Source organism: Nerophis ophidion, linkage group LG20, assembly GCF_033978795.1.
Source record: "Nerophis ophidion isolate RoL-2023_Sa linkage group LG20, RoL_Noph_v1.0, whole genome shotgun sequence".
Classification (NCBI taxonomy): domain Eukaryota; kingdom Metazoa; phylum Chordata; class Actinopteri; order Syngnathiformes; family Syngnathidae; genus Nerophis; species Nerophis ophidion.
Window position 1 is genome coordinate 3,850,932 of NC_084630.1, and position 25,934 is coordinate 3,876,865.

The 25,934-nt window shown below is 42.9% G+C and overlaps 1 protein-coding gene across 2 annotated transcripts in view; it reads left to right on the forward strand.

The window, feature by feature from the left end:
- prkcaa (protein kinase C, alpha, a) overlaps positions 1-25,934 on the forward strand; it is a 522,844-nt gene that overhangs the window by 191,348 nt on the left and 305,562 nt on the right. For both annotated transcript variants that reach the window (XM_061880341.1, XM_061880342.1), the window contains exon 3: positions 25,659-25,741. In XM_061880341.1, coding sequence (XP_061736325.1) covers positions 25,659-25,741 — 83 coding nt within the window. The remainder of the gene's footprint in view (positions 1-25,658; positions 25,742-25,934) is intronic.

The window sequence follows — 25,934 nt, forward strand, 5'->3', positions numbered from 1 at the left end:
GTCAATTGAAAAGTAGCTCGCCTGCAGAAAAAGTGTGGGCACCCCTGGTTTGGAAAGATCAATCGATATGACAGAGTGAGCGATATGGCTACGTTGGTAGCAGCCACCTCAACCGATAAAAAATCAGTTGGGAATTTTCGATTTATCGAGTGTAGAAATATAAACCCTGGTATGGTGCAAAACTTAAAATCAGGAGACGGTTTTTGTACCCAAAATAATACGAGAGCCAGGGCTACCATGAATTGATTAACGTGGACCCCGACTTAAACTAGTGGAAAAACTTATTCGGGCGTTACCATTTAGTGGTCAATTGTACAGAATATGTACTGTACTGTGCAATCTACTAATACAAGTTTCAATCAATCAATTAAAAAAGGCTGCCTACGAAATGATTTACGTGCTTGCTACGTTAACTCCTGAGACTGAAGACCAGAATGGAGGTAAATAGCTGCAGTGCTAACGAGTCACCACGGACGATACTATAGAGCGCACCGGGATACAAGCCACACCCACTCATACTTGCCAACCCTCCCGGATTTTCCGAGAGACTCCCGAAATTCAGCGCCTCTCCCGAAATTCAGCCGGAGCTGGAGGCCACGCCCCTTCCAGCTCCTTGCGGACCTGAGTGGGGATAGCCTGTTTTCACGCGTGTTTTCCAACTATATAAACAGCTTGCCTGCCCAATAACGTTACAACATCTACGGATTTAAATAAAAAACTGCACGGACAAGGAGACGTAGCAGAAGAACGAGGAAGTTACAGCCATGGCGACGCCGTCTGTAATAGAGTGATTCTATGTTGTCTGTTGCCATCTCCTGGTGAAGGTTGGCTATAGCGTTTTGGGGTTGCTTTTTGATTGGCCAACGATTTACGTGGTGTTGGGCACCTGACGGCAAGTGAGGGAGTCAGTTCTGAAGCTCACAGTGAAGAGACGTAACTTTATCACCTCGCTTGGTTATTGACTCCAACCCAATATATTACACCGCCGACGAGCAAAATGAAGAAATAAATGGCAGAACAAATGTTACTCAAATACTGCAAGGTAAGTATTGTTTTTTTTTTGTTTTTTTAGTAACCAGCAAGCACAATACAGTTAGTAGAACAACTGTGTTTTTATTACTGTGTATTGGATAGGTCCCGTCTGAAATTCAACTATTTATTTTATTTATAAATATAATACAATAAATACATATAGCTAGAATTCACTGAAAGTTAAGTTTTTCATATATATATATGAAATATATATGAAATACTCGAGTTGGTGAATTGTAGATGTAAATATATTCCTCCCCTCTTAACTACGCCCCCTGCCCCAACCACGCCTCCACCCCCCAGACCACGCGCCCCCATCCCCCCCAACCCCACACCCCCCACCTCCCGAAATCGTAGGTCTCAATGTTGGCAAGTATGCACCCACTACATACTAGAAGAAAAAAATAAATTTTCCACATATTGGCCACACTAGACTCCATCATCGGCGGTCACTCGAACGAGTATGACGATCCTCCTGGTAGGGGTGTATCCCTTTTATGTAGGATGCCTGTGCGTGACTTTGTTTTACATTGGGTGACTGGTGCACAGACAGTCACCACACGATCCTTGACAGAATCGGATCAGGGTCCAGTGGCATGGAGTTCGAAACGACTGGGGACCCTTTTACGCAATCGCAGTCGTTGTGGTAGTTCTTAAATCTACCATCTTCCGCCTGCTTTCCCGTTATGATCTTCACCGTATTCCTGGCTAGGGGGCAGTCAGGTACTAGATCCTTGACAAGGGCCACCTGGGGTAACAGTAGTAAAGGGATTAACCTCCTAGTGCCCCAAGAACCCATAGAGGAATCGAGTCAGGGTCCAGTGGCATGGAATCCAGGAAGATCGGGGACCCTTTTCCGCCATCGCAGTCGTTGCGGTAGTTCTTAAATCTACCGTCTTCCGCCTGCTTCCCTGTTGAGATCTTCACCGTATTCCTGGCTAGGGGGCAGTCAGGTACTAGATCCTTGACAAGGGCCACCTGGGGTAACAGTAGTAAAGGGATTAACCTCCTAGTGCCCCAAGACCTCATAGAGGAATCGGGTCAGGGTCCAGTGGCATGGAGTCCAGGAAGATCGGGGACCCTTTTCCGCCATCGCAGTCGTTGCGGTAGTTCTTAAATCTACCATCTTCCGCCTGCTTCCCCGTTATGATCTTCACCGTATTCCTGGCTAGGGGGCAGTCAGGTACTAGATCCTTGACAAGGGCCACCTGGGGTAACAGTAGTAAAGGGGTTAACCTCCTAGTTCCCCAAGACCCCATAGAGGAATCGGGTCAGGGTCCAGTGGCATGGAGTCCAGGAATATCGGGGACCCTTTTCCGCCATCGCAGTCGTTGCGGTAGTTCTTAAATCTACCGTCTTCCACCTGCTTCCCCGTTGAGATCTTCACCGTATTCCTGGCTAGGGGGCAGTCAGGTACTAGATCTTTGACAAGGGCCATCTGGAGTAACAGTAGTAAAGGGATTAACCTCCTAGTGCCCCAAAACCCCATAGGGGTCAGGGTCCAGTGGCACGCAGTCCAAGACTATTGGGGACCCTTTTCCGCCATCGCAGTCGTTGTGGTAGCTCTTAAAACTACCGTCTTCCGCCTGCTCCGCCGTTGAGGTCTTCACCGAATCCCTGGCTAGGGTGCAATCAGGTACTAGGCCTTTGCCAAGGGCCACCTGGGGTAACAGTAGTAAAGGGGTTAACCTCCTAGTGCCCCAAGACCTCATAGAGGAATCGGGTCAGGGTCCAGTGGCATGGAGTCCAGGAAGATCGGGGACCCTTTTCCGCCATCGCAGTCGTTGCGGTAGTTCTTAAATCTACCGTCTTCCGCCTGCTTCCCCGTTGAGATCTTCACCGTATTCCTGGCTAGGGGGCAGTCAGGTACTAGATCTTTGACAAGGGCCACCTGGGGTAACAGTAGTAAAGGGATTAACCTCCTAGTGCCCCAAAACTCCATAGGGGTCAGGGTCCAGTGGCACGCAGTCCAAGACGATTGGGGACCCTTTTCCGCCATCGCAGTCGTTGCGGTAGCTCTTAAAACTACCGTCTTCCGCCTGCTCCGCCGTTGAGGTCTTCACCGTATCCCTGGCTAGGGTGCAATCAGGTACTAGGCCTTTGCCAAGGGCCACCTGGGGTAACAGTAGTAAAGGGGTTAACCTCCTAGTGCCCCAAGACCTCATAGAGGAATCGGGTCAGGGTCCAGTGGCATGGAGTCCAGGAAGATCAGGGACCCTTTTCCGCCATCGCAGTCGTTGCGGTAGTTCTTAAATCTACCGTCTTCCACCTGCTTCCCCGTTGAGATCTTCACCGTATTCCTGGCTAGGGGGCAGTCAGGTACTAGATCTTTGACAAGGGCCACCTGGAGTAACAGTAGTAAAGGGATTAACCTCCTAGTGCCCCAAAACCCCATAGGGGTCAGGGTCCAGTGGCACGCAGTCCAAGACTATTGGGGACCTTTCTCCGCCATCGCAGTCGTTGTGGTAGCTCTTAAAACTACCGTCTTCCGCCTGCTCCGCCGTTGAGGTCTTCACCGTATCCCTGGCTAGGGTCCAATCAGGTATTAGGCCTTTGCCAAGGGCCACCTGGGGTAACAGTAGTAAAGGGGTTAACCTCCTAGTGCCCCAAGACCTCATAGAGGAGCCTCCACTGCCGAATGCACTTTAACGACATGCCCAGGACAACACACCGGACTATAAGCCAAATATATAAATGTTGTGAAATAAATATTTTTTAAATGTTTATTTACATGCCTTAATTGTTTCCAGACAGTGTCTGTAACACGGCAGTAAAACGGCTGATCAAACAAAATAGAAGTCATCGTCATCGTCAGCTAAACAGACTCAATAATAATCTGTGAATTCACTGACTGTGAAACTGAAAGAATGCCGTTGTAAGTTAATAATACTAACATAGACACTAAAAAACGTGTTAGCATATAAGCTCATGCTAACAACGCTAGCGCAGATCCATTATGATAGCACATACACATCTGCATGAACCCTCTCCTACAGACTTCGCCCGTGGGACAGTTTAGTAAGTATAAACCGTTTTAGTTATATTGTAAAAAAATGACAAACGCCGCTCCAATTGTCACAGCGAAGAAGGGGTTGGTAAAATCTCGGCTGTCTGTCATTTGTAGCTTCACGCCGAGACAAGACTTGTGGAAATTGCTACAATGAACTTTTGACCTGTGTAAGAACCAAGGACATTACTTTGAAGAGCTCTGAGATTGAACGATGCTATCTCCAAGGGGTGTGTGCTGGTCATTGTAGACAAAAGTCAATGGGCATTGATCTTCAAGCTGTCACTTGACTTTCACCTGCTTTATGAGTGATTGCACAGAAGTTGGAAAGGAACAATCAGGCCAGAGGAAAACACATCCAGATGTCCTAACAAACCTGTTGAATTTCTCCAATTTGCAAACTAACAAGCCTCAAGTGTTTCGTCAAGCGTGCTATGGCTTGTTTGACCGTACGAAGATATTCTGTGGATGCAATGTTCCAATTAAGTTCGCTCCACAAAGGGGATGTTTCTGCATTAAATGCCAGAGGTGAGGTATGCCTTCAACCACTTGGCTTTTCAAATCCCTGAACAACACCTCTGGGACATCAGCTCTTAGGCTGCAAAAAGCCTTAATGAGAACCCTATAGAAAATAGGTTCTGACTGTCTAGATCAGACTTGGGGCGTTAAGCTTTTCAGTCTGGCCCGCCGGACATTCCCAAATCATTTTTTTAGATCTTTAAGATGGAAACTGTAGCTGCAATTATGATGTGTAGTGATGCTTTCCAATGATTCTAAGTCTTGAATTATACAAAGTATTTCAATGGTTGGAATCTGCGCTGTGTGGAGGTTTCTGTCTTGTGTGGGTTCTCCTGGGCGACAGATCTTCGGGAGCCAGATATACAGTGTCAATCAAGTCTTTTATGTTAATAAAAGTCGATGGGAGAGGGGGATAAAGAGACGGGAGACATGGTGGAATTACAAAAAATGAAGAATTTTAATCAGATGAAAGGGACAACTAAGGGCGATGGGGCAGAAGCGTACACTATGTAACCTGGACAAAATAAGTTCCTCAGATGTCGGCAGGAGAAAAGGCCAGGGCACACTGAGCAGGGGAGGCAGGATAAAAAGGCCAGGGCGCACTGAGCAGGGGAAAGAGTCCAATGAAAGAATCCCCTTTACCTCAGGGAGGCTGGGAAACAAACACAGAAGAGGTTCTGACCGCCGAGATCAGACCTGGGGCATTAAGCTTTTCAGTCTGGCCTGCCGGACATTCCCAAATCATTTTTTTAGATCTTTAAGATGGAAACTGTAGCTGCAATTATAATGTGTAGTGATGCTTTCCAATGATTCTAAGTCTTGAATTATACAAAGTATTTCAATGGTTGGAATCTGCGCTGTGTGGAGGTTTCTGTCTTGTGTGGGTTCTCCTGGGCGACAGATCTTCGGGAGCCAGATATACAGTGTGAATCAAGTCTTTTATGTTAATGTCTTGGTCGATGGGAGAGGGGGATAACGAAACGGGAGACATGGTGGAATGACAAAAAATGAAGAATTTTAATCAGACGAAAGGGACAACTAAGGGCGATGGGGCAGAAGCGTACACTATGTAACCTGGACAAAATAAGTTCCTCAGATGTCGGCAGGAGAAAGGGCCAGGGCACACTGAGCAGGGGAGGCAGGAGAAAAGGCCAGGGTGCACTGAGCAGGGGAAAGAGTCTAATGAAAGAATCCCCTTTACCTCAGGGAGGCTGGGAAACAAACACAGAAGATGTTCTGACCGCCTAAATCAGACCTGGGGCGTTAAGCTTTTCAGTCTGGCCCGCCGGACATTCCCAAATCCTTTTTTTAGATCTTTAAGATGGAAACTGTAGCTGCAATTATGATGTGTAGTGATGCTTTCCAATGATTCTAAGTCTTGAATTATACAAAGTATTTCAATGGTTGGAATCTGCGCTGTGTGGAGGTTTCTGTCTTGTGTGGGTTTTCCTGGGCGACAGATCTTCGGGAGCCAGATATACAGTGTGAATCAAGTCTTTTATGTTAATGTCTTGGTCGATGGGAGAGGGGGATAACGAAACGGGAGACATGGTGGAATGACAAAAAATGAAGAATTTTAATCAGACGAAAGGGACAACTAAGGGCGATGGGGCAGAAGCGTACACTATGTAACCTGGACAAAATAAGTTCCTCAGATGTCGGCAGGAGAAAAGGCCAGGGCGCACTGAGCAGGGGAAAGAGTCCAATGAAAGAATCCCCTTTACCTCAGGGAGGCTGGGAAACAAACACAGAAGAGGTTCTGACCGCCTAGATCAGACCTGGGGCGTTAAGCTTTTCAGTCTGGCCCGCCGGACATTCCCAAATCCTTTTTTTAGATCTTTAAGATGGAAACTGTAGCTGCAATTATGATGTGTAGTGATGCTTTCCAATGATTCTAAGTCTTGAATTATACAAAGTATTTCAATGGTTGGAATCTGCGCTGTGTGGAGGTTTCCGTCTTGTGTGGGTTCTCCTGGGCGACAGATCTTCGGGAGCGGGGTATACAGTGTGAATCAAGTCTTTTATGTTAATGTCTTGGTCGAGGGGAGAGGGGGATAAAGAGACGGGAGACATGGTGGAATGACAAAAAATTAAGAATTTTAATCAGACGAAAGGGACAACTAAGGGCGATGGGGCAGAAGCGTACACTATGTAACCTGGACAAAATAAGTTCCTCAGATGTCGGCAGGAGAAAGGGCCAGGGCACACTGAGCAGGGGAGGCAGGAGAAAAGGCCAGGGCGCACTGAGCAGGGGAAAGAGTCCAATGAAAGAATCCCCTTTACCTCAGGGAGGCTGGGAAACAAACACAGAAGATGTTCTGACCGCCTAAATCAGACCTGGGGCGTTAAGCTTTTCAGTCTGGCCCGCCGGACATTCCCAAATCATTTTTTTAGATCTTTAAGATGGAAACTGTAGCTGCAATTATGATGTGTAGTGATGCTTTCCAATGATCCTAAGTCTTGAATTATACAAAGTATTTCAATGGTTGGAATCTGCGCTGTGTGGAGGTTTCTGTCTTGTGTGGGTTCTCCTGGGCGACAGATCTTCGGGAGCGGGGTATACAGTGTGAATCAAGTCTTTTATGTTAATGTCTTGGTCGATGGGAGAGGGGGATAACGAAACGGGAGACATGGTGGAATGACAAAAAATTAAGAATTTTAATCAGACGAAAGGGACAACTAAGGGCGATGGGGCAGAAGCGTACACTATGTAACCTGGACAAAATAAGTTCCTCAGATGTCGGCAGGAGAAAAGGCCAGGCCACACTGAGCAGGGGAAAGAGTCCAATGAAAGAATCCCCTTTACCTCAGGGAGGCTGGGAAACAAACACAGAAGAGGTTCTGACCGCCTAGATCAGACCTGGAGCGTTAAGCTTTTCAGTCTGGCCCGCCGGACATTCCCAAATAGTTTTTTTTAGATCTTTAAGATGGAAACTGTAGCTGCCATTATGAGGTGCAGTGATGTTTTCAAATGACCGTAAGTCTTGAACTATACAAAGTATTTCAATGGTTGGAATCTGCGCTTTTGCGTTATATACTTATGTGGAGGTTTCTGTCTTGTGTGGGTTCTCCTGTCCGACAGAACCTTGGGAGCCCTGTATACAGTGTGAATCAAGTCTTTATGTAAAGGTCTTGGTCAAAGGGGGGTGACCCCAGGATAAAGAGACGGGAGACAAGGTGGAATGACAAAAAATGAAGAATTTTGATTAGACGAAAGGGGTAACTAAGGGCGATGGGGCAGAAGCGCACACTATGTAACCTGGACAAAATAGGTTCCTAAGAGGTCGGCAGGAGAAAAGACCAGGGCGCACTGAGCAGGGGCAAGAGTCCAATGAAAGAATCCCCTTTACCTTAGGGAGGCTGGGAAACAAACACAGAAAAGGTTAGGGAATTCAGGACTAAGTAGCGACAACGTACCAGGTCTGGTAAGGTGAAGCAGGCGCATCTCCCTCCACAGTATGTAATGTCTATTTTAAAACCTTTTTTGACAACATAAATATATCAAAATGGTTCCGCATACAAGTCAGGACACTGTATAACTGACATATAATCCAAACATTTTTTTTTTGCCTGTTCCCCTGATTTATTTGTACGTGAAAAATGTAATAAACAACTTCATGGGAGTTGTATAATAACATAATGAGGCGAATACACATTAAAGTAAAAGTTAAAGTACCACTGATAGTCACAACACACTAGGTGTGGTGAAATCACCCTCAGCATTTGACCCATCCCCTTGTTCCACCCCCTGGGAGGTGAGGGGAGCAGTGAGCAGCAGCGGTGGTCACGCTCGGGAATCATTTTCGGGTGATTTAACCCCCAATTCCAACCCTGGATGCTGAGCGCCAAACAGGGAGGTAATGGGTCCCTTTTTATGGGGTTTGGAATCACGACCTACCGATTTTAGGGCGGACACTCTAAACACAAGGCCACTGAGCAGTTATAATGCAGTGTATTCACTGTAACAAGTGGCCCTCAGAGAGCATAACTGCAATGTAGTCCTGTCAGGACTGGGACTTGGGCGTGGATTGTTTTCCCGAGGTGCAAAGCGAATGGAGTGGAAACGGCGTGAAGGTAGAGACATCTTTTTATTTTGACACTATAACTACAAAAACAGGAACAAACAAAAGGGCGTGCACAATGGCGGAGAACAAACTTGACTATGAAAACAAAAACTAGCACTGTGGCATGAATAACAAAAACTTACTTTGAACAAGAAAGTAACCTGGATCATCGCATGGGAGGCATAGAAGGTGATAGATGGTGTGAAGGAGGTGATGTTGCCAGGACGAAGAACAGAAACATCCATCCATCTTCTTCCGCTTATCTGAGGTAGGGTCGCGGGGGCAGCAGCCTAAGCAGGGAAACCTAGACTTCCCTCTCCCCAGCCACTTCGTCTAGCTCTTCCCGGGGGATCCCGAGGCGTTCCCAGGCCAGCCGGGAAACATAGTCTTCCCAACGTGTCCTGGGTCTCCCCCGGTTGGACGTGCCCTAAACACCTTCCTAGGGAGGCGTTCGGGTAGCATCCTGACCAGATGCCCGAACCACCTCATCTGGCTCCTCTCGATGTGGAGGAGCAGCGGCTTTACTTTGAGTTCCTCCCGGATGGCAGAGCTTCTCACCCTATCTCTAAGGGAGAGACCTGGAAACTCATTTGGGCCGCTTGTACCCGTGATCTTATCCTTTCGGTCATGACCCAAAGCTCATGGTGAGGATGGGAACGTAGATCGACCGGTAAATTGAGATCTTTGCCTTCCGGCTCAGCTCCTTCTTCACCACAACGGATCGTTACAACGTCCGCTTTACTGAAGACGCCGCACTGATCCGCCTGTCGATCTCACGATCCAGAAACAGAAACAGACAGGCTTAAATAATACTGTGGTGATTAGTGAAAACAGGTGTGAGACATGAGTACAGGTGAAAACCAATGGGTAGTCATGGTGACAAAACAAACCAGGTAGTGCAAAAAACAGGGACTGGGTGGCCAAAAAACAAACAATGCAAACGAGTTTGACACCCCCGCTGGCTTAGACTAATAGTCACAGGGTTGGGGTGTGGTGCATCCATCACTGCTGATGGGAACAAAGCGTTATTAAAGCTCCGGAAGGAACGATCTCCTGACATTTGAACCTATCCAACGAGACCGATTGGGTTTCGTTAAAAACACGAACTGGCATTCTGCGCGGACTGCTGTTTTCTGGAGTACATTTAAGGATGATTAGTGGCATCGTCCGACTTAGGACGAATTATGTTGCTCCTGAATCATGGAGATGTATGACGTGTGTAGTTTGTGGCTTGGTGCTGGCAAGATTTATTGCCCATGGTTGCATGCTGGTAATTGACTGGGCTTCCTAGGAGGCATCAGAAGGTTAACTTGTGGCCATGTAATGCATCTTGGCATTGATTTCCTGTCATTTTTTTGCAACCTTAACTTTGTTTATGGAAGACTGCACATTTGTACAGTCGGGCTGGAGTTGGTCAAAAGCAACACACCGTTATTGTTTGTGTGAAAATTCCAGACTGTTTTGTAGGTGTCCTTAGCTTTATAAGATTTAGCTTTTCAGCCATAGAGAGGTTTATGAAAAACAATTAAAAAACCTAAGCTAGGGCTGGGCGATAAGGACTTATATTAATATCTCGATATTTTTAGGCCATGTCACGATACACGATATATATCTCCATATTCTGCCTTAGCCTTGAATGAACACTTGAAGCATGTAATCACAGCAGGATGATGATTCTATGTGTCTACAGTAAAACATTCTTGTTCATACTGCATTAGGGACGGCGTGGCGCAGTGGGAGAGTGGCCGTGCGCAACCCGAGGGCCCCTGGTTCAAATCCCACCTAGAACCAACTTCGTCACGTCCGTTGTGTCCTGAGCAAGACACTTCACCCTTGCTCCTGATGGGTGCTGGTTGGCGCCTTGCATGGCAGCTCCCTCCATCAGTGTGTGAATGTGTGTGTGAATGGGTAAATGTGGAAGTAGTGTCAAAGCGCTTTGAGTACCTTGAAGGTAGAAAAGCGCTATACAAGTACAACCCATTTATCATTAATGCAGTGGGGCAAAAAAGTATTTAGTCAGCCAGCGATTGTGCAAGTTCTCCCACTTCAAATGATGACAGAGGTCTGTCATTTTCATCATAGGTACACTTCAACTGTGAGAGACAGAATGTGAGAAAAAAAATTATAGGAATTTTATTTGTAAATTATGGTGGAAAATAAGTATTTGGTCAACCATTCAAAGCTCTCGCTGATGGAAGGAGGTTTTGGCTCAAAATCTCACGATACATGGCCCCATTCATTCTTTCCTTAACACGGATCAATCGTCCTGTCCCCTTAGCAGAAAAACAGCCCCAAAGCATGATGTTTCCACCCCCATGCTTCACAGTAGGTGTGGTGTTCTTGGGATGCAACTCAGTATTCTTCTTCCTCCAAACACGACGAGTTGAGTTTATACCAAAAAGTTCGATTTTGGTTTCATCTGACCACATGACATTCTCCCAATCCTCTGCTGTATCATCCATGTGCTCTCTGGCAAACTTCAGACGGGCCTGGACATGCACTGGCTTAAGCAGGGGGACACGTCTGGCACTGCAGGATTTGATTCCCTGTCGGCGTAGTGTTACTGATGGTAAACTTTGTTACTTTGGTCCCAGCTCCCTGCAGGTCATTCACCAGGTCCCCCCTTGTGGTTTCTGGGATTTTTGCTCACTGTTCTCATGATCATTTTGACCCCACGGGATGAGATCTTGCATGGAGCCCCAGATCGAGGGAGATTATCATCGGATAATTGCTCCCTCAGCTGATTTTTTCACACCAAGCTGCTTGCCTATTGTAGATTCAGTCTTCCTAGTCTGGTGCAGGTCTACAATTATTTTCCTGGTGTCCTTTGACAGATCTTTGGTCTTGGCCATAGTGGAGTTTGGAGTCTGACTGTTTGAGGCTGTGGACAGGTGTCTTTTATACACAAAACAAGTTCAAACCAGTGCCATTAATACAGGTATCAAGTGGAGGACAGAAGAGCTTCTTAAAGAAGTTACAGGTCTGTGAGAGCCAGAGAACTTCCTTGTTTGAAGTGACCAAATACTTATTTTCCACCATAATTTACAAATAAATTCTTTAAAATTCCTACAATGTGAATTCCTGGATATTTTTTTTTCACATTCTGTCTCTCACAGTTGAAGTGTACCTATGATGAAAATGACAGACCTCTGTCATCATTTTAAGTGGGAGAACTTGCACAATCGGTGGCTGACTAAATACTTTTTTGCCCCACTGTATATTCTCATTTTAAACTTTCATGCAGAGAAGGAAATCACAACTAAGTCAATAAAACTGTACTTATTAAAAAGTTATTAAACAGTGGCACAAACATTCATGTAATTTCCAAAACAGAGAGTGCAAGATTGTCAGAGACCTTATAAAACAAGCTATTAGTTCACTTTTGTGCATGATGTCACTAAGATGACGTATCAAAACATCACTATATGATACTGCACTTTTTGTACAGAACCCCACAACAATAGTTTAAAACAAATAAAGTGCACTTTAGTGCATGATGTCACACAAGATATTTCTGTCAAATAAAAATGAGCTGCATAAAATGAAATCAAATAGTGTATATATTTTTCGCTATGTGGTGTGTGGACGTCATCTCCTTCTGTTGTTGACTATTTGTTTCATACGGCATTGATCTGGAAATGGTTGCTTGTGCATTTTGTTGGGAGAGGCACCGGCCGGAGATGTTGACATGCAGAGTTTCAAGCACTCTTCATTCTCTAGCAGGTTACTTTTAAAATGAAGCCACAAATTAGCAGTGAGGCTACTTTTTGTAGCAACGCTTTTGCATCGTACTTGACATAATAATAATGGATTTTAATGAAGTGAAGTGAATTATATTTATATAGCGTTTTTCTCTAGTGACTCAAAGCGCTTTACATAGTGAAACCCAATGTCTAATTTTTACATTTAAACCAGTGTGGGTGGCACTGGGAGCAGGTGGGTAAAGTGTCTTGCCCAAGGACACAACGGCAGTGACTAGGATGTTGGAAGCGGGAATCAAACCTGCAACCCTCAAGTTGCGGCTGCTCTACCAACCGAGTTATACCGCCCCATTATCTGTTAAAAGCACTTTACTTTGAGTAAACAACCTCAAAGTGCTACAGTGTATTAAATAAATAAAATGAAATTAAAAAGATAATAAAAATAAAAATTAAAACAGCCTAATAGCTAGAACGAGTATGCATATATCTAAAAAAAAAAAAAAAGTTTTTTTTTAAAAAGAAGGGTTTTTAAGCCTTTTTTAAAAGCATCCACAGTCTGTGGTGCCCTCAGGTGGTCAGGGAGAGCGTTCCACAAACTGGGCGCGGCGGAGCTTTGTCCATTGAGGTTGGAGGAGGTTCGCCTGCCCGGAGCGGAGGTGTCGTGTGGAGGATTTGGGGGTGAGGTAGAAGGGGGCATTTCCGTGGAGGCACTGGTGGGCTAGTAGGGAGACTTTGTATTCAATCCTTAGTGGAACAGAAGGCCAGAGACGGGATTTGAGAATTGATGTGATATAGTCATATTTCCACACTCTCATCAGGATCCTAGCAGCACTTTTCTGTATGCAATGCGGCTTCTGGATGTTCTTGCTGGGGATCCTGACAAGAAGTGCGTTGCAGTAGTCGAGCCTGGAGGAGACAAAGGCGTGGACGAGCCTCTCTGCATTAGAGAGAGTAAGTGAGGGGCGGAGTTTAGCAATGTTCCTGAGGTGGTAGAAGGAGGTCTTGCATAGTTTTATTTCAGCCTCAAAGGTCAAGTGAGGATCCATTCTAACACCCAGGTTAGTGAATGTCGTGGTTGGAGAAGGTGATGCTGTTTACTGTTGTCTGTTCAACATCTTCCCGCTTGAAGCCAAATGATGGAAACCCTGCTGTTTTTCTTGGGAATTAATTCTTCCTTCATTTGTTATCAGATTAGCACCTTCTTTCTCTCATATTACCACTCGCACCACTCCGCTAGTATCACTGCGAACGTTACCCATGCCGCTACCTCTCTGCTCGGCGCGGGCGTATGACGTTGCACGCGCGACAGTATGTGACGTATGTACACACCCCCTTTCCATATGAGTTGGGAAATTGCGTTAGATGTAAATAAAAACGGAATACAATGATTTGCAAATCACTTTCAACCCATATTCAGTTGAATATGCTACAAAGACAACATATTTGATGTTCAAACGTATAGACTTTGTTTTTTTTTTGCAAATAATCATTAACTTTGAATTTCATGGCTGCAACACGTGCCAAAGTAGTTGGGAAAGGGCATGTTCACCACTGTGTTACATCACCTTTCCTTTAAACAACACTCAATAAACATTTGGGAACTGAGGAAACTAATTGTTGAAGCTTTGAAAGTGGAATTCTTTCCCATTCTTGTTTTATGTCGAGCTTCAGTCGTTCAATAGTCCGGGGTCTCCGCTGTCATATTTTACGCTTCATAATGCGCCACACATTTTCGATGAGAGACAGGTCTGGACTGCAGGCGGGCCAGGAAAGTAACCGCACTCTTTTTTTTAACGAAGCCACGCTGTTGTAACGTGCTGAATGTGGCTTGGCATTGTCTTGCTGAAATAAGCAGGGGCGTCCATGAAAAAGATGGCACAGCATATGTTGTTCAGAAACCTGTATGTACCTTTCAGCATTAATGGTGCCTTCACAGATGTGTAACTTACCCATGCCTTGGGCACTAATGCACCCCCATACCATCACACATGCTGGCTTTTGAACTTTGTGTCGATAACAGTCTGGATGGGCCGCTTCCCCTTTGGTCCGGACGACACGATGTTGAATATTTCCAAAAACAATTTGAAATGTGGACTCGTCAGACCACAGAACACTTTTCCACTTTGCATCAGTCCATCTTAGATGATCTCGGGCCCAGAGATGCCGGCAGCGTTTCTGGATGTTGTTGATAAATGGCTTTCGCTTTGCATAGTACAGCTTTAACTTGCACTTACAGATGTAGCGACAAACTGTATTTAGTGACAGTGATTTTTCTGAAGTGTTCCTGAGCCCATGTGGTGATATCCTTTAGAGATTGATGTCGGTTTTTGATACAGTGCCGTCTGAGGGATCGAAGGTCCCGGTCATTCAATGTTGGTTTCCAGCCTTGCCGCTTACGTGGAGTGATATTCCAGATTCTCTGAACCTTTTGATGATTTTATGGCCAGACCAAGCCTGAGCTATGCAGTGCACTTGGGCCCCTAGTGTGAACGTGGCCCCCCACACAGCGCAGTAGGAAGTGTGCAGTTAATTGTTTTTAGGTGGACTTAAATAGTCATTTAAAAGGATAAAATTAGATTTGCAGATACCTGCATGTAATGTTCATCCATCCATTTTCTACTGCTTGTCCCGTTCAGGGTCACGGTGGGTCCTGGAGCCTATCACAGCTGCATTCGGGCGGAATATTAAATTTTATATTTGATAAATAATTGAGAGTAATACCGTATTTCCTTGAATTGCCGCCGGGTATATAGTATGCGCCTGCCTGGAATTACTGCCGGGTCAAACTCGTTTCGCAAAATATTATTTTTATTAGCGCATGTCATTTCTCATTCAGTCAACAACACAACACGAATAAAAGTCATCAATAAGCTATAAAACATCATCAATAAGCTATAAAACATACATTGTGAAGAGTAAGATACATTTGAATTGCCCACATATGCGGTCGTCTCCAAGGTTTCTCATAGTCATCATTGTCACTGTCAGCGACGTACCACGGGGGAGTTTTTCCTTGCCCTTATGTGGGCTCTACCGAGGATGTCGTTGTGGTTTGTGCAGCCCTTTGAGACACTTGGGATTTAGGGCTATATAAATAAACATTGATTGATTGATTGATGTCTAGAATTTCTGCCGGGTCAAACTCGTCACGTCACGAGTGACACTTTAACTGTCATCATTTTCAAAATGAAGAAGGCTGATTTCAATCATTTTAAATTGCGAAAAAGGGAAGAAGATTAAGAGCTATTGAGTAGGATTTAAGATCCAAGCTATTGAATATGCTAAAAAGAACAGTAACCAGTTATGTTTTATTAATATACCGTAGCCGCGTGTGTCAAATATGAGTCATTAAATGACTCCCGCCTCCTTTTGGTGGAGGGCGCTAGTGATAACCTTCTTGAGACTAATCGGCTGCGATTGTTTATTTTTTCCTCTCGCTTGCACTTTTAACATGGAGGATTACATATCTAAAAGAAAACAGTTTTCTAAACTGGACTTTCAATCGAAGGAAGATCTCCATCGAGACAGAGAGACTTTTAAAACTGAAGAAAGATAAGGAAGACTTCTATAAACAAGTTATCGATCCTTTTGATCAGAAGGAGCTGCGCATGGACTTCATTTATAAGTAAAGGTAAGACCATAACAACATTTATTTTAAATTAAATGTGCTTTTAATGATGGTATCCTTACATCACACTCAAATTTATAAGCGCAGGCTTAAATTTACCGCATGCCTTTGGTAAGCGCCGGAGTGAGAAGACGTTTTAAATTAATTAGCGCCCCGGCGACAATTCAAGGAAATACGGTTTTAATGTTTTCTATTATGTTTTCTGTTTTTTGAGGTGTGCAAGAATAGGACTTCAGGTCCAATACCTGAAGGGGCACAGGGTCTGTGAAAAGTTTGGGAGCGACTGCCATAGTGGTTTTATCAAGGTGCAGCGTGGCTCAGACGGTAGAGCGACCACGCCGTCAATCCGGTTCCAATCCAGCTTCCCCAATCCTAGTCACGGCTGTTGTGTCCTTGGGCAAGGCACTTCACCCACCTTGCCCCTGATGGGTTGTGGTTAGCGCCATCACTGTGTAAAAGGGGTATAAGGTAAAGCGCTTTGGGGATCGGGCACGTAGAGTAAAGCGCGATATCAATACACTTCATTTACCATTTTACTATCAAAGTTTAAAAGTCTTTTTTTTTGTAAAGGTGCAAAAGTAAATCCCCAGTGTGAAGCAGGAATATTAAAAAAAAAGACACATTTTTCTCTTGGTGGCTAACACCCACACAGCTCGACTGTGAAAGAACAACTTATGTATTTATGTATCGTGTGCACTGCATGCTGTGAAACATATGGAAGCCTGTTCTAATACCCCTAAAAATATGTTCAATTCTCATATTTGTCTGTGTGTCAGATATTTAATGACAGCCATGCAGCGATATGACGATACCGCGATCTTTAGGTTTTAAAGAAGAATGTACTGAAATGAGGACAGGTGAGACAAATCACAGGAGTCATATAATATATATATTTTTCTGCTTTTAAAACACTTAATTCTGGTTTATATCAAATGTAAGGAGGCCTCGAATTTTTACTTTTTAAGGTCAAGGCACGTGTTGCATATGGAATATACAGCGTTTCCCCCAGAAAATGTGTTAGTTAAGGTGGTGTCTCCAAGTGTGTGTGTGTGTGTGTGTGTCTGTGTGTGTGTATAAACAAACATACATATACAAATATATGTATATATATATATACATGTATGTATAGGTATATATATATATATATATATATATATATATATACATGTATATACATATATATACATGTATACGTATATATTTATATATATACATGCATATACATGTATATATATTTATATATGTATATACATATATACATGTATATATTTATATATGTATATACATGTATATATATACATGTATATATATTTATATATGTATATACATGTATATATATACATGTATATATATTTATATATGTATACATATTTATATATGTATATACATGTATATACATATACATGTATATGTATTTATATATGTATATACATGTATATACATATACATGTATATGTATTTATATATGTATATACATGTATATACATATACATGTATATATATATATACACAGATATAATGTACATGTATATATGTATGTATATATGTATATATGTGTATATATAAATATACATATATATATGTATATATATACATATATGTATACATACATACATATAAATATATATACATGTATATATGTATATACATGTGTATATGTGTATACATACATACATGCATGTATATATGTATATATATACACATATATGTATATATACATATATATGTGTGTATATATATATATATATACACACATACATACATATATATATATATATATATATATAAACATACTATATATATATATATACACACATACATACATATATATATATATACATACTATATATATATATACACACATATATATGTATATATATATGTGTATATATATATACATATATACATGCATGTATGTATGTATACACATATATACATGTATATATATCTATATGTATGTATGTATACATATATGTATATATATGCATATATATGTATATTTATATATACACATATATACATATATGTATGTATATATGTATACATATATGTATACATACATACATATAAATATATATACATGTATATATGTGTATACATACATACATGCATGTATATATGTATATATATATACACATATGTATATATATATATATACATATATGTGTGTATATATATATATATATATATATATATATATATATATATATATATATATATATATATATATATATATATATATATATATATATATATATATATATATATATATATATATTGCCCGTAAAGTATAAAAAAAAACAGTCCTAGTTACCTGAGATATTAAGTATGTTTTTATTATGACAAAAAAGTCCATCTTTCTGTGTGGAGTTTGCATGTTCTCCCCGTGACTGCGTGGGTTCCCTCCGGGTACTCCGGCTTCCTCCCACTTCCAAAGACATGCACCTGGGGATAGGTTGATTGGCAACACTAAATGGTCCCTAGTGTGTGAATGTTGTCTGTCTATCTGTGTTGGCCCTGCGATGAGGTGGCGACTTGTCCAGGGTGTACCCCGCCTTCCGCCCGATTGTAGCTGAGATAGGCGCCAGCGCCCCCCCCCCCGCAACCCCAAAAGGGATTAAGCGGTAGAAAATGGATGGGATGTATTTACTTACCGTTTCATTGCCATAAATAAGGTGAGCACCTCATTAAAAGTAACTGAAGCAACTTTTTCCGAGTTGAAGGAGCAATGCTACGAATCATAAAAGCTAAAAGTAAGGCACTTTTTTTTTTTTTTTTACTTCAGATGAGGCTGAAAGTTTGTGTCGTGACTTATGCTGATCAAAACAACCAACAGAACATTTTCGGGTCCACGTGTCATACCTCGTTTGGACTACAAATGCTCAAACGATAAAAAAAAAATGTCGGATTCACACAAAGCCCTCTGGGTAAGAGAGATTACTGCAGACCTTATTAGTCAGAAAAACGCCTCAGGACTGACAAATTCCAAACGGACTGTTTGGAGGAAGTAGGGAAGAAGGCAAGAAGAAAGAAAGAAAGGGTTTGACACCATTTCCATATTCACCCATTCATGGCGGGAGCTTTCACGCAAGGCCCTAACCACGACCCATCAGGAGCAAGGCTGAAGTCAATCAATCAATCAATGTTTATTTATATAGCCCTAAATCACAAGTGTCTCAAAGTTCTGCACAAGCCACAATGACATCCTCGGTTCAGAGCCCACATAAGGGCAAGGAAAAACTCCCAACCGTAGTGGGGTGTCAAAATGAGTGACTATGAGAAACCTTGGAGAGGACCGCAGATGTGGTCCTCTAGGGGGAGACCGGATGCAATGGACGTCTAGTGCATGGGTGTCAAACTCTGGCCCGCGCCGTGTAATTTCATTTGGCCCTTGAGGTAATATCAAATTAAGATTAGAGCTGGCCTGCCGGTTTTATCAATCAATCAATCAATGTTTACTTTTATAGCCCTAAATCACTAGTGTCTCAAAGGGCTGCACAAACCACAACACAAACCACTACGACATCCTCGGTAGGCCCACATAAGGGCAAGGAAAACTCACACCCAGTGGGACGTCGGTGACAATGACGACTATGAGAACCTTGGAGAGGAGGGTCGATGCCTCTGTAACACTGCATTCGCTGCTGATACTCGTGCTTGCCAACTCTCACGATTTTCCCGGGAGACTCCAAATTTCTCCCGATTTCCACCCGGACAACAATATTGGGGGCGTGCCTTGAAGGCACTGCCTTTAGCGTCACGTCTGCTTTTACGCCATACAAAGAACGCGCCGGCCCAGTCACAGAATATATGCAGCTTTAACACACACACAAGGGAATGCAAGGCATACTTGATCAACAGCCATAAGGGTCACACTGAGGGTGGCCGTATAAACAGCTTTAACACTTTTACAAATATGCGCCACACCGTGAAGCCACACCAAACAAGAATGACAAACACATTTTGGGAGAACATCCGCACCGTAGCACAACGTACACTCAACAGAAGAAATACCCAGGATCCCTTGCAGCACTAACTCTTCCGGGACGCTAGAATACACCAAACCCCGCTCCCCCAATTTTTATTTAAATTTTATTTGATTATGCCATTGCTTTTTTAAATAATTATTATAATTTAAAAACTCGATTTTGTGTGTGACTATAAAGTTATATAAACACTGCTCGTTTAATATTCAATGCAAAACATGTTTGGGTCCCTATTAAAAGGTTCATTTGTTCAACCTCGGCCCGCGGCTTTGTTCAGTTTTAAATTTTGGCCCACTCTCTATTTGAGTTTGACGCCCCTGGTCTAGCATAATATTGTGAAAGTCCAGTCCATAGTAGATCTAACATATTAGTGAGAGTCCAGTCCACAGTGGATCCATCATGGATCTTGAACAAGACACTTGTTCAAGGACACACCGGACGTGACTAAGGTGGTAGAAGCTGGGGATCGAACCAGGAACGCTCAGGTTGCTGACAAGGCCACTCTACCAAACCGCGCCACGCCGCCCACGCACGATCATGCAAGATCGTGTCTGCAATGCCTCCAGGGTTACATTTCCAATTTTCGGGACTTATGCAGATCCTAAATCAGGGGTCGGGAAGCTTTTTGCCTGAGAGAGCCATGAAAGCCAAATATTTTCAAATATTTTTCCATGAGAGCCGTGTAATATTTTTTAAAACTGAATAAAACTAAATGTGTGCATTTTTAAGTAAGACCAACATGTTTAGAGTAGAATAAATCCCTTATTCTTTTTAATAACATTCTTATTCTGAAGTTAACCAATAATAAATCAAATACTTCTTACCATTAATGCGACTTCTCGAACAAGTGTGGTAGAAAACGGATGGATGGATAAAATGCATGAGAATGTTTTATATTTTGAACGGTATTTTTAGCACTGCGATTACTAGCGGAATTATTCATAATTATCGTGTTAAGCCAGGGGTGTCCAAACTTTTTCCACTGAGGGCCGCACACTGAAAAATCAGAGCAAGCGGGGGCCATTTTTATAATTTTTATTTTAAAAACCAATATATGTATAAAAATATATACATTTAGGCCTCCACTCAGTTATGATCCCGGGGACCCCAAAGGGTTTTGGTCAAAAAAATATATTAAAAATGTGTCATGATTCAGTATTATAATTTTTATTATTATGCAGGTTTTAAATCTCTAGATCAACATTAGAAAAAAAAAATGGAAAAAACACAAAATTTGCAATATTTTCACCCAATAACTTTTTTAGGTGGAATATTTGAGATTAAATAATAATTGGAGCCTTAATTTTCGATTTTGATTTGGGGCGGTATAGCTCGGTTGGTAGAGTGGCCATGTCAGCAACTTGAGGGTTGCAGGTTCGATTCCCACTTCCACCATCCTAGTCACTGCCGTTGTGTCCTTGGGCAAGACACTTTACCCACCTGCTCCCAGTGCCACCCACACTGGTTTAAATGTAACTTAGATATTGGGTTTCACTATGTAAAAGCGCTTTGAGTCACTAGAGAAAAGCGCTATATAAATATAAATCACAAAAATTATTATTTTTTGAGCAATGACACTTAAAAACAAATCACACTAAAATAATTGGGGATCCAAAAGTGTCCTACTTATTAAAGTGTTAAAAAAATTAATTATACATTTTTTTTACTGTTTACTTTTAGCACAATAATCTCGAGATCAACTTCAGATATATCCGTCAATTTTAAGTTTTATTGTAGTTTATGTTTTGTTTGTTTGTTTTAGGCCCTTCTTTAAAAAAAAAAAAAGCTGAGTTTTTTATATGGTTAAACACAAAATATGCAACATTTTCCCAAAAAAATATCTCCAAGTGGAATATTTAATGTGATGTAATCGAAGCCTTGAATAGGTCAATAATTCAAAATGACCTTGATTTTGATTCATTATTATTTTTTAAAGAAAGAAACAGCCTGCATGGCAGCTTTGTGTTATAAGAGTAAACATTGCAACCATTTCTTGTTACATTTCACCCGTTTGCTCTTTTATACCACTTTTTATATTTTTTAATTTTTTTTTAATTGTATTCCTAAATCGGGGGGAAGGCGGGGCACACCCTGGACAAGTCGCCACCTCATCGCAGGGCCAACCCAGATAGACAGACAACATTCACACACTAGGGCCAATTTAGTGTTGCCAATCAAGAATACTGAGTTGCCAATACCCGATTGTAGCTGAGATAGGCGCCAGCGCCCCCCACAGCCCCAAAAGGAATAAGCGGTATAAAATGGATGGATGTATTCTTAAAATGTGCCGTGGGGGCGTTAAAAAATGCCCCGCGGGCCGCACTTTGGACAGCCCTGTGTTAAGCAACGTCAGCTAAGATTTACCTGAGAGCCAGATGCAGTCTTCAAAAGAGCCACATCTGGTTCTAGAGCCATAGGTTCCCTACCCCTGTGCTAAATACACATAAGCAGGTACCAATAGGTTAGAAACATAGATTTTGCGTTATAGGGCCCCTTTAAAAGGGCTATAATGGGACCAACAGATTTTCCTCATCACCGGTTTAGCTCGGTTGGTAGAGTGGCCATGTCAGCAACTTGAGGGTTGCAGGTTCGAGTCCCGCTTCTGCCAACCTAGTCACTGCCGTTGTGTCCTTGGGCAAGACACTTTACCCACCTGCTCCCAGTGCCACCCACACTGCTTTAAATGTAACTTAGATATTGGGTTTCACTATGTAAAAGCGCTTTGAGTCACTTGAGAAAAAGCGCTATATAAATATAATTCAATTCAACTTTCCTCTAAGTTGCCCTGTCAAAAACCAGACAGGCTCTCAAAATGCATGGCTTCAAGGATAAAACACACACCGCTAATGGAGGCTTCAGCGCTAGACGAGAGAAACCGCCAGTCAGACGCTTTTATGTCACGCTGCAAGTCTTGGCCTTGTAAACATCAAGTGAGGGATTCAATTTTCTGGTGGATTCTAGCAAACAAGGATTTTTGTCAATCCGTAACAGAAAAGGAGGAAATATAAAGGACAATGGACAAAGCACCATAGTTAGGAAAAGTAGAAACTTCCAGGCATTAAACAAGCATACAGAGGGGCAAAAAAAGTATTTAGTCAGCCAGCGATTGTGCAAGTTCTCCCACTTAAAATGATGACAGAGCTCTGTAATGTTCATCATAGGTACACTTCACCTGTGAGAGACAGAATGTGGAAAAAAATCCAGGAATTCACATTATAGGAATTTTAAATAATTTATTTGTAAATTATGGTGGAAAATAAGTGAACCATTCAAAGCTGTCACTGATGGAAGGAGGTTTTGGCTCAAAATCTCACGATACATGGCCCCATTCATTCATCCATCCATCCATCCATCATGTTCCACTTATCCGAGGTCGGGTCGCGGGGGCAACAGCCTAAGCAGGGAAGCCCAGACTTCCCTCTCCCCAGCCACTTCGTCTAGCTCTTCCCGGGGGATCCCGAGGCGTTCCCAGGTCAGCCGGGAGACATAGTCTTCCCAACGTGTCCTGGGTCTTCCCCGTGGCCTCCTACCGGTTGGACGTGCCCTAAACACCTCCCTAAGGAGGCGTTCGGGTGGCATCCTGACCAGATGCCCGAACCACCTCATCTGGCTCCTCTCCATGTGGAGGAGCAGCGGCTTTACTTTGAGTTCCTCCCGGATGGCAGAGCTTCTCACCCTATCTCTAAGGGAGAGACCTGGAAACTCATTTGGGCCGCTTGTACCCGTGATCTTATCCTTTCGGTCATGACCCAAAGCTCATGACCATAGGTGAGGATGGGAACGTAGATCGACCGGTAAATTGAGAGCTTTGCCTTCCGGCTCAGCTCCTTCTCCACCACAACGGATCGGTACAACGTCCGCATTACTGGAGACGCCGCACCGATCCGCCTGTCGATCTCACGATCCACTCTTCCCTCACTCGTGAACAAGACTCCTAGGTACTTGAACTCCTCCACTTGGGGCAGGGTCTCCTCCCCAACCCGGAGATGGCATTCCACCCTTTTCCGGGCGAGAACCATGTACTCGGACTTGGAGGTGCTGATTCTCATTCCGGTCGCTTCACACTCGGCTGCGAACCGATCCAGTGAGAGCTGAAGATCCCGGTCAGATGAAGCCATCAGGACCACATCATCTGCAAAAAGCAGAGACCTAATCCTGCGGTCACCAAACCGGAACCCCTCAACGCCTTGACTGCGCCTAGAAATTCTGTCCATAAAAGTTATGAACAGAATCGGTGACAAAGGACAGCCTTGGCGGAGTCCAACCCTCACTGGAAATGTGTTCGACTTACTGCCGGCAATGCGGACCAAGCTCTGGCACTGATCATACAGGGAACGGACCTGTACGATTGTTGCAGGTTTCCTTAACACGGATCAATCGTCCTGTCCCCTTAGCAGAAAAACAGCCCCAAAGCATGATGTTTCCACCCCCATGCTTCACAGTAGGTATGGTGTTCTTGGGAGTTCTTGAGTTTATTCCAAAAAGTTCTATTTTGGTTTCATCTGACCACATGACATTCTCCCAATCCTCTGCTGTATCATCCATGTATCCATTTTGGTATAAACTCAACTCCTCGTGTTTGGAGGAAGAAGAATACTGAGTTGCCTCCCAAGAACACCATACCTACTGTGAAGCATGGGGGTGGAAACCTCATGCTTTGAGGCTGTTTTTCTGCTAAGGGGACAGGACGATTGATCCGTGTTAAGGAAAGAATGAATGGGGCCATGTATCGTGAGATTTGGAGCCAAATCCTCCTTCCGTCAGTGAGAGCTTTGAATGGTTGACCAAATACTTATTTTCCACCATAATTTACAAATAAATTCTTTAAAATTCCTGCAATGTGAATTCATGGATTTTTTTTCCACATTCTGTCTCTCACAGTTGAAGTGTACCTATGATGAAAATTACAGACCTCCGTCATCATTTTAAGTGGGAGAACTTGCACAATCGGTGGCTGACTAAATACTATTTTGTCCCACTGTATATACAAATGTGTATACATACGTACATACCAAAAAATACTTACATTTTGAAATAATTAATCATCAAGTAATTAATAATAATTCCAAAATCAATCAACATAATTATAGTTTTTGCCATAATGGTACCAGGCCTACAGACACTAGAACCTCAGTTCTGTACTAGCTCAAGCACATTTGCTGTTATTGCCGAGATTTGGCACGGGGCTTGGTGCCGTTTGCGATTGCTCGATGCTCTTGTCCCCTCACAAATATCCAGTTTCAAACCATAGGTATTCGTGTTTCATAAAATATTATGCACAATTCTCAAAAGAAGGCCTACAATCCGGCTTGTACGGTTGTTCGCCCTATGGCCACAACAGATGGAGTGCAATGTCCACCAGTGACATCTGACAATACGTGGGTTGCACAAGTGCTCCATGCAGATCCACGTCCAATACTTGGGTCTGTTTGAGTGCAGTTCCGGGCCACACTTGGATTTTAAATTGTGGATTTTCTGTGTGAGCAAGCAGTGGCAGCTCACTGTGTGATAAGAGCAGCCAGCTTGAAGGCCATCTGTACGCATGATCAGCAGACCAGACCAGACCTCATGGGCTCCTTCAATACCTGACACTTTGCCGTCCACGACGATACGATCGCTTTTAACCATTGAATTCTTTCTCGTTCAACCCTTTATCTTTATGTCTCCATTCGTCCCAAGTCTTTATTCATACTTTTTTTTATCTCCTCCCTTTTCTTACAGTTTGCTGCTTTGTGGTCCACAAGAGGTGCCATGAATTTGTCACATTCTGCTGTCCGGGAGCTGATAAAGGTCCAGACACGGATGTAAGTAATCATAGCTTGATCTACTTTTTTTTTTTTTTAAAAGGTCTCACATTATACCATTTTTCAAAAATTTCAAAGAGGTCCCACATTTGTGAATTGATTAACGTGGACCCTGACTTAAACAATTTGAAAAACTTTTCCGGGTGTTACCATTTAGTGGTCAATTGTACAGAATATGTACTGTACTGTGCAA